The 10,364-nt window shown below is 39.6% G+C and overlaps 1 protein-coding gene across 1 annotated transcript in view; it reads left to right on the forward strand.

The window, feature by feature from the left end:
- The window catches only part of PREX1 (phosphatidylinositol-3,4,5-trisphosphate dependent Rac exchange factor 1), a 287,903-nt gene extending 281,708 nt beyond the window's left edge, over positions 1–6,195 (forward strand). Inside the window, exons 40-41 of the mRNA XM_070744658.1 lie at positions 2,853–5,255; positions 5,402–6,195. Coding sequence (XP_070600759.1) covers positions 2,853–2,895 — 43 coding nt within the window. The 3' untranslated portion in view covers positions 2,896–5,255; positions 5,402–6,195. The remainder of the gene's footprint in view (positions 1–2,852; positions 5,256–5,401) is intronic.
- Positions 6,196–10,364: the final 4,169 nt, after the last annotated feature.

Raw genomic sequence — 10,364 nt, forward strand, 5'->3', positions numbered from 1 at the left:
TGTTGTCCCAAAGGGTTTTTTTTTAAAGGCAACTGGAATTTCTTTGTTTTTCCTTGAAGACATTTAGCTTCTCGTCCAATAACCTTGTTCAATTCTGAACTGAAATGAAGAAATAAATGCTTTCAAGCGTTTATCAAAAATAAGGTAAGTTCAGTTGCCTTTTGAAAAAGCGCCTTTCGGGATAGTTGAAGTCAGAAAAAGTCGCTTTTAACTACTAGGCAGCTGCTGAAACTGTAGAGGACAAAATGGTCCAATGACCTCATCAACATAATTAGTTTTGCATGTCCATATCACTGAGCATTCCAGAGGGTGGAAAAGCATTCAAATGAATCTTTACATTTCATAGAGTTTGCTTTTAATTATCTGTTCCTTTGATGGAGGTAGTTTAGCAATATTCCTGTCCCAAACGGAACCTGATATTTACCCCTGGCATCTGGGGCCCACTTGAATGGACTCACTTCTTGATTTATTATGGTGTAGGTCGCCAATTTGCAGTCTGTGTTTTATGTTTCTATATATATTTATATATTGTGTACATTTTAAAGTAATGTGGTTCTTTTTAGGTTTATAGTTTGCTTTTTGTGGTTGTACACCACCCAAAGTCATGTTGCTGAGTTGCACAACCTCATAAGTCCAATGATGAATAAAACAAGTAAACAAATAAGTAGATTGCCTTCAGATATCGTGAACTGCGATGTAATTCTTCATGAGTCCCAATGACCAGTTAGGTCCCACAGAGTCAGCCTTCTACAGGTCCTGTCAACTAGACAATGTCGCTTGATGGGACCTAGGGGAAGAGCCTTCTCTGTGGGGGCTCCAGCCCTGTGGAATCACCTCCCCCCGGAGATTGGCTCTCTTTGCCTTCCGCAAGAGTCTGAAGACACATCTATGCCACCAGGTTTGGGGATATTAAACTTTAGCCCCCTGGCCGACTAATGTAATATATGTCTGCTGTTTGAATGGGAATGTTTGTCTTTTAATGGTACTGGGATTTTTAGATTAACTAGTCTAAATTAATTGGATTTAGGATGTTCATATTGTTTTCTTTTATATGTTGGAAGCCGCCCCAAGTCCTTAAAGAGGGGCAGCATATAAATTCAATGAATGAATCAATGAATGAATGAATGAATGAATCAATGAATGAATCAATGAATACATACATACATACATACATACATACATACATACATACATACATACATACAGGGGTGGGCTGCTGCCCAGATGTGGTGGAACGCAGTGGGGTAGCGAAAATGGAGCTCTACTCCAAAGCACCCAATTTGCACTGAAACATAGAAACATAGAAACATAGAAGTCTGACGGCAGAAAAAGACCCCATGGTCCATCTAGTCTGCCCTTATACTATTTTCTGTATTTTATCTTAGGATGGATATATGTTTATCCCAGGCATGTTTAAATTCAGTTACTGTGGATTTATCTACCACGTCTGCTGGAAGTTTGTTCCAAGGATCTACTACTCTTTCAGTAAAATAATATTTTCTCATGTTGCTTTTGATCTTTCCCCCAACTAACCTCAGATTGTGTCCCCTTGTTCTTGTGTTCATTTTCCTATTAAAAACACTTCCCTCCTGGACCTTATTTAACCCTTTAATATATTTAAATGTTTCGATCATGTCCCCCCTTTTCCTTCTGTCCTCCAGACTATACAGATTGAGTTCATTAAGTCTTTCCTGATACGTTTTATACTTAAGACCTTCCACCATTCTTGTAGCCCGTTTTTGGACCCGTTCAATTTTGTCAATATCTTTTTGTAGGTGAGGTCTCCAGAACTGAACACAGTATTCCAAATGTGGTCTCACCAGCATTCTATATAGCGGGATCATAATCTCCCTCTTCCTGCTTGTTATACCTCTAGCTATGCAGCCAAGCATCCTACTTGCTTTCCCTACTGCCTGACTGCACTGTTCACCCATTTTGAGACTGTCAGAAATCACTACGCCTAAATCCTTTTCTTTTGAAGTATTTGCTAACACAGAACTGCCAATACAATAGTCAGATTGAGGATTCCTTTTCCCCAAGTGCATTATTTTACATTTGGAAACATTAAACTGCAGTTTCCATTGCTTTGACCATTTATCTAGTAAAGCTAAATCATTTACCATATTGCCGACGCCTCCAGGAATATCAACCCTATTGCACATGAAAGAAAATGCAGGGCGTCCTGCATAAGCCATGTCCACAGTGTGGTAGTTAAAATTTTGATAGTCCATCACTACATACATACATACATACATACATAAATTCTTCACCAGCTTGACTGAATGTATAAAAGTTAGGGCCATCTAAGGTCTGGTGGGAAAGGCATTGTACACCACTGTTTTAAAACAATTTAGTTTACTTTGGTCTGCCACTTTATCCTTAAGGATCTTTTTTATATTTATTTATTTATTTATTTATTTATTTATTTAGTTAGTTAGTTAGTTAGTTAGTTAGTTAGTTAGTTAGTTAGTTAGTTAGTTCGTTCGTTCGTTCGTTCGTTCGTTCGTTAGTCCAATACATAATACACATTGAAGAGAATGGATATGTAGTAATATAACTAACGAAAAGAATAGAAGAAAATATATAAAAGTATAGGTGAACAAATTTTGAAAGGAAGAAAAGATAAATGAGATAAGGAGAGACAATTGGACAGGGGATGGAAGGCACACTGGTGCACTTATGCACGCCCCTTACTGACCTCTAAGGAACCTGGAGAGGTCAATCGTGGATAGTCTAAGGGGAAAATGTTGGGGGTTAGGGGTTGACACTACTGAGTCAGGTAATGAGTTCCATGCTTCGACAAATCGGTTGCTGATTTTTGTAACACCAACTTCTATGTCACATTTTTACAGCATCTACCAGTTATGTCAGCCGCCTGCAGATGGAGACTTGTAAGAGGAATGGAAACAGATTATCTTGGAGTCACAGAAAGGTTCAGCAGACAGCAATTCTGCCTGAGTACTCTCTTGTGCCAGTGGTGCTGAGTCCAGAAGACAGGGGGCAGTCCCGGTTTCTATTTTTTTAGGTACTCTTAGTGCACTAGGGACTTCTCTTTCCCCCTTGTTTCCTGCGAAATTACGAGAGCAGGCACGTGCTTGCTGTTTCTGGGCTCGATGCAGAAGTTCTTCAAAATTAAATCTCCACGAGATGATTGGATGGAAGACTCACTTCTCTCAGGTTGCCTGACATGGGACATTGTGGATTCTGACTTTTGGATAGGCACAGATGATCCAAGCTAAAGCAAACTTACCTGCCATGGCGTTTGGACTACACAGAGTTTCTAGCAAAATGTTGGCCAGTTGCCTTGAATAAGAGTCTCACAAACACTCACTTGCACTTTGAAATTTTGAATGGCACACATCCTCTGGTTTGTTCAAAGAATTTTTCTCTTCATATTAATATAAACCAAGCTCAACTCTATAAAATACACATTCCATGAGACTTTTCTACAAGAAATTCCTTTTCATTTTTACTGTAAAGTTAAGAAGTTAACACATTAAAAAAAACTAATGGTCCATTATGTATTCTGGAAATACAGTTATATTTTACCAGTGAGAATAACAATGAAGGATTTTTTTTTTTAAGTTGTTACAAAAGAGCAGCAAGATGCAGCTATTTGCTTCAATAATTTAAACATGTGAAGGTTTTTGAAGCAAGGACAGAAATATTCTTATTTATGTGACATAGAAGATCTGTTTTGGAATATGTTACTATATATGCAAGATTTAAATAAAAAAAGTATTTGTTTCAAAGGGGCCAATAGACTGGTAGATATGTAGTAGTTTACTGAAAATATTATTGTGATATTTAAAACTTTGCAGTATTTAAGTAGACTTTAATCAGTTTTTTTAAAAAAAAAATATAGAATACAAGTAGGTTGTAATTTAAAACAAAAATTTGGTTGTGTATATAATGTACTTAATGTCCCCCAATTTTAGAAATGTTTTTAGTTTTGATCAGGATGATTACTGGAATGGCAATTTACTTTTTAATTACTGTCTGCAATGTAATTTTTTTTCTTAAAAAACAAAGAGCAATCTCAGGCCAGAAATAATGTTTTCATGGAGCGAGTGCCTTAAATTAATTAACCAAGTCGGTCAAGTCACTAGGATAAATTAAGAGGAATAAAATTACTTGTCTGTATCAATAATAATTTAACAGCATAATATGCTGTAAAATGCATATTTCTGAGCATGCATAGAAATTCCTTAAAGTGACTTATGGTATTTAAGGCATGCAGAAAAAATTGCGTGGTGGGGGTGGGTGTCTTTGAAGAGGGCATTTAATAAGCTTCAGTATTTGCTAATAATCAAAACTTTATTTTTGATGTGTTACACGGAAAATGACTCCTGCTTCTACTCTGGGTGAGGAAGTTGATGAGGAAAAAAACATGCTGTCATATCTAAATTTATTTGAGATTCTAGTTAAAAGTACAATTTCATTTCTGATTGGTGCATAAGATTGTTTATTCATGTTAGAATAAATAACCACCATATAATTAAATGGCCAGCAGATGGCAGTCTTAGGCTTCCTAGTGAAAACCACTGTTTTTCCCCTCCTCAAAATGGATTTTTAATCCTTAGTTGAAAAATAACATTTAATAGTTGCTTTTGCTAAGTTACTGAATTGAACTTATTTAAAGTTAGTAAAATTTTCTGAAAGATTTGCTCGGCAAACTGGAGTAATCATCTTAATCCATGCTGCTTCTGTGCTATAATTGAAATATAACACTTTATTCTCTCCATTATATACAGTTACACGGCGAGCATCCAAATATAGGCTAATTTAAAATAGTTTATCAGGGACAGAGACTAATATTTTGCATGAGACCTTCTCAGCAAATTGCATGTCGGTGTACAACCAGCAAAGGTGCTTGTCTATTTGTGATTGCTGAGCTAAGGAAAAATTACATTGGAATCTAAGTCTTGCATCAATTAATCTGCACGGCCCAGTATCAATTAATCAGTTTGATTGAGGCCATTGTGAAGATTGATTCATGTAACTAATATTGGGGCCTAATTAGAATGTCAAGAGTTTTATTATTGCTCTTGCCTCCCACACATCCCATTGAATGTAAACCATAGGTTCAGCTGCCAGACTAATGTACAAGCATGAAATGCCTTATGGGATAGTTAAGGATTCCTTTCAGAGGAACCAATTGCTTGCTTTTTGTCTAATTCACATCTTTCATCTTCAAGTCTACACATTTTGCACTGTTGAGGATATTGTACAATGGCGTGGGAGAATTCACCAAGGTCTGCAGTCTACATTCTCTAAGCCAGTGTTTCCCAACCTTGGCAACTTGAAGATATTTGGACTTCAACTCCCAGAATTCCCCAGCCAGCGAATGCTGGCTGGGGAATTCTGGGAGTTGAAGTCCAAATATCTTCAAGTTGCCAAGGTTGGGAAACACTGCTCTAAGCATTGTCCAGTGCACAGCAGTGAACATACGAAGGGGAAAGTAGGTTTTTGCAACAACATTTGCACCTTTGGAGAACGCCTATAAACCAGAACCAGGTACATATAATGACATTGGAAAGGTCACAAGGCCTTGAGATATAGGTTCACTAGAAGAACAAAAGTGCGGTGTCAAACACCAACTACATAAGGGCATGGAGTAGAGCTGTTTTTGCTACTCCAGCTGAACTCAATACCATGTCCTAAATTCAGTCTTCTACATCTCATTCTCCAGATATGCTGGGTGTCCACTCCAAAAATCCTTAGCTGTTAGTAGCCGTTGCCTAGTACTGTAATGCCTAACTAGCTGGTATCACACACTGTTGGTGTGTGGTTAGATTTGGGTAGCATAGTAAGTGCGAGGAGAAATTCTGCTATGCAATTACATTGAACATCCATTGCATGTAACTGACAGTTCCCAAATCATAGCACTGAAACTAGCCCCTTACTCATCTCTGTCACACACAGTAAAGGAGCAATCACTTCTCTTTATAATACACTTATATGGGGTCTGTCTGAAGACATTGGTTTTGCCCAATCTGGGGAAGTAACAGAACGTATTTTTATAGCAATATGTAACTGGCATTTTCAGATGTACTGTATGTATATAAAAAGTACACCATCCTGGTAAGGTCAGCTCAAGTTGCTTTCTTTCATTTTTTTCCCTTGCTGTATTGCTAATGGTATGTATATGTGTATGTGATAAGATAAATGAGGTAATACATTTGATGTCTAACCTATCTTGTCCATTCATTGATGATCCATGTGGTTTCTATTGGTGCTGGCTTGTTTGCCTCTCAAATTGGTTACTCTCAGAACTCAATAGAAAACTGATGAATCAAATTTTGTTTTTCTTTTAATCAGTCTCTCAAGCAGATATTTGTCTATTATGAAATGATAGTTCCCACAGAAAAGTTCACTTTAAAACTATGTTTTTATTTATTTATTTATTTATTTATTTCCTGGTTTTATAAACACGATGAGAGAAGATTCTAATTCCTCTCTGTTTTCTCAAACCTCTTAGCTTCTCTAAGTGGGAATATATACATACATACGTAGATTTTGAGTGTCTTTGCAGTTGCGGCCCTATTTGGACAGGGAGTCACTGCTCACAGTCGCTCATGCCCTCATCCCCTCGAGTTTCGATTACTGCAACACTCTACATGGGGCTACCTTTGAAAAGTGTTCAGAAACTTCAGATCATGCAGAATGCGGCTGCGAGAGCTATCGTGGGGCTTCCCAGATTCGCCCATGTTTCTACAACACTGTGGCCTGCACTGGCTGCCGATCAGTTTCCGGTCACAATTCAAAGTGTTGGTAATGACCTTTAAAGCCCTACATGGCATTGGACCAGAATATCTCCGGAACTGCCTTCTACCGCACAAATCCCAGCGGCCGATAAGGTCCCACAGAGTTGGCCTTCTCCGGGTCCCGTCAACCAAACAATGTTGTTTGGCGGGCCCCAGGGGAAGAGCTTTCTCTGTGGTGGCCCCAGCCCTCTGGAATCAACTCCCCCCAGAGATTAGAACGGCCCCCACCCTCCTTGTCTTTCGCAAATTACTCAAGACCCACCTATATCGCCAGGCATGGGGGAACTGAGACACCTCCCCCAGGCTTTTATGTTTGGTATGTATGTGTTGTATGGTTTTAATTGCTGGGGTTTTATATATATTCTTCTTTTAATATTAGATTTGTTCACTGTTATATTGTTTTTTTATTATTGTTGTGAGCCGCCCCGAGTCTTCAGAGAGAGGCGGCATACAAATCTAATAAATTATTTATTATTATTATTATTACATGGGGGAAAACCTGAACTCACAAAAATCTACATACATATACCTGTGAAAATCTACAAAAACATACATACATACATACATACATACATACATACATACATACATACAAACATACATTGGGAGGGAGGGAAAATTCATTTAGGAAATCTCAACATAAGCTATCAGTAGTTAAACACAGACCTGATGCATTAAATTGCAGCTGCGTTTCATTAATCCTGAGTACAGTATCCTTATTGATATAATGAAGAGAGTAATGTGGAAAAATTGGCATTTGATTAAGACATTACGTTACTGAGAGTTTGGGTTCCTTTGCAATGTCCTTTCCCATTAAATTTGCAAACATCCCCACTAAAGACTGGTTCAAAAAAGAATGCAGCCCATAATCCAGTACAGGGTATCAGGGGTCTAAATGAAAATGCAGTATGTGATACCATTACTGTCTGTTTCAGTGAAGATATCTAAGAGTGGTCATAAGCTTCCACTTATCAAGATCTACAGCTAAATCTTGATTGGATTTGTTTAACATCCTAAGCTAGGCTAAATAAATGGATATTTTGTGATGAAAACCCCCCATCTTTTAGCATCTCTCTCTCTCTCTCTCTCTCTCTCTCTCTCTCTCTCTTTCTCTCTCTCTCTCTCTCTCTGTGTGTGTTGGGTTTTAATTTTCCACCCATTATAAGCTATTTGCTGTGTCAATCTCATTCTCCTTGCACACACAAGAGCATAAAGCAAGCAAGCGAAAGCATGCAAATGTTTTTCAACTGTGAAAAGTTCTCACAGCTTGATTCAATAAACTTCTGCAGGAAAATGTTGGATGTATCAGGTGTTGATCTATCCTGAGTTATTTCACAGTGCCAGCATTGCTAGATGACTCATCCCTGGAATGTGTTGACTTGTTCACAACTCCTACCCTGCCAAGATGGGGATGCCAAGATTAAAAAGGGAAAAAAAAACAATTATTGGCAAGATAATGGTGTGATAGGAATGGAATGAGGGCAGCCCGCATGGCAATGCATGCTGTTTTCCATTATTTCATCGCTGCTTTGTAAAAGAGTTTCTGAAGAGAAATCTTTACAATCTGTTTTAAAGATCTACCGTAAGAATTGGGTCCTGCAAGTACAGTATTTAAATCTCTTGTGGCTCAGTGGACGCTTCTTATTAATATTGTTGCCCTGAGAAGTAATGGGGTTGCTCTTACTGCTCACCTGCCCCAGCTGAAGTCACATTTGCTTATAATATTTGAGAAAGTGTCCATCTATGGAAGGATAAGAGAGGCCTTATCTGTAAAAAGAGCTCCCATACTGTGGGCAGGCAAAGCACACAACAGCTCCTTGTGCACAACCGACCAAGCTAGCCCAACCAAGAGCTAGCCGAACCAAGGGCTGTGGCGAGGATGACGTTTGCCCAGGTTTGCCTGGTGCACCAGTTGCGGCCCTATTTGGACAGGAGTCATTGCTCACAGTCACTCATGCCCTCATCACCTCGAGGTTCGATTACTGCAACGCTCTCTACATGGGGCTACGTCTGAAAAGTGTTCGGAAACTTCAGATCGTGCAGAACGCAGCCGCGAGAGCCATCGTGGGGCTTCCAAGATTCTCCCACGTTTCTTCAACACTCCATGGCTTGCATTGGCTGCCGATCAGTTTCCGGTCACAATTCAAAGTGTTGGTCATGACCTTTAAAGCCCTACATGGCAATGTACCAGAGTACCTCCGGAACCGCCTGCTACCGCATGAATCCCAGCGACCAATAAGGTCCCACAGAGTTGGCCTTCTCCCGGTTCCGTCGACTAAACAATGTTGTTTGGCGGGCCCCAGGGGAAGAGCCTTCTCTGTGGCGGCCCCAGCCCTCTGGAACCAACTCCCCCCGGAGATTAGAACTGCCCCACCCTCCCTGTCTTTCGTAAACTACTCAAGACTCACTTATACCGCCAGGCATGGGGGAGTTAAGATATTCCTTTCCCCTAGGCAATTACAAGTTATGCATGGTATGTTTGTGTGTATGTTTGGTTTTATAATGTTGTGGTTCAGCCTGGGACCCCTCCGGGAATGGCTGATTTGCTGTCGGTGTCCAGCTCAGAGGGAGAGGACCAGGAGGGGCAGACTGACGAAGAAGCTGAATCCCAGGCTGAAGAAGAAGGACAGCCAGAGTTCCACCAGGGGGAGCTCTCCTCAACAAGCAGCCTGGATTCCCTGGGGGAAGATGCTAGTGACTTCATAGATATGCGACAGAGGAGAGCTAACGAGAGAAGAACGCAATTGGCTAGATATTTCCAGCATTAGAGGTCACAGCTGGGTTTGGGTGTGGTGCTCTTGGGAAAGGATAAAAGGCGGCCCCACCCTTCCTGGCTTGTGGAGTTTTATCTTGGAGATTCGTGAGACCTGTCTGTGAACTTTGGTGGCTACAATCCTGGTTTGTGCCTTGGACTATTGAAACCTTGGGGGGGTGTGCCAGCAAGAAGCTTTTGGAATTGACTGGACATCAGGACCCTGTTGTAAAGTATTGTAACCTGTCTGCTGTGAAGACAGGTTTTCCTTTGTGCTTATTTTTTCCTGCTATAAATTACTTTTGGATTTTACCAGAGTGTCTGGCTGTTTTTTCAGTGGGTGTGGAGTTCTGGGAAAACCCAGACAGAACATATAATAAGGGTTTTTAGTTGTTTTTTATTATTGGATTGTACATGTTGTGTTTATTATTGTTGTTAGTCTGCGGAGAGGGGCGGCATACAAATCCAATAAATTATTATTATTAATTATTATTATATGTTGAACTGCAGTTAAAACAGAACACACATGGATCCTAGTTTGAAAATTAGGCTAGTTGCTTTATTTGTGTCATCAGACATAATCTGAACAGGCGAATTAATTAGAGATTAATCCTCCCTTCTGGTCTTTGGATGCAGAAAGAGGAAACTGGGAATTCATGCCATTTTTTAATCCGAGAGAGGAAATGAGAATGGTGAAAATAAATCTCTTTATACACAAGCACAACATTGGTGTACAGCCAGCCAGCCAACCAGAAAGTGTAGCTTTAACTGAGCTGGGACACATATTTTACATATTTGTATTGTTTTATTTTTGTAGAGTTAATAAGCAAAAAAAATATTAGTTG

Source organism: Erythrolamprus reginae, chromosome 3, assembly GCF_031021105.1.
Source record: "Erythrolamprus reginae isolate rEryReg1 chromosome 3, rEryReg1.hap1, whole genome shotgun sequence".
Taxonomy (NCBI): Eukaryota; Metazoa; Chordata; class Lepidosauria; order Squamata; family Dipsadidae; genus Erythrolamprus; species Erythrolamprus reginae.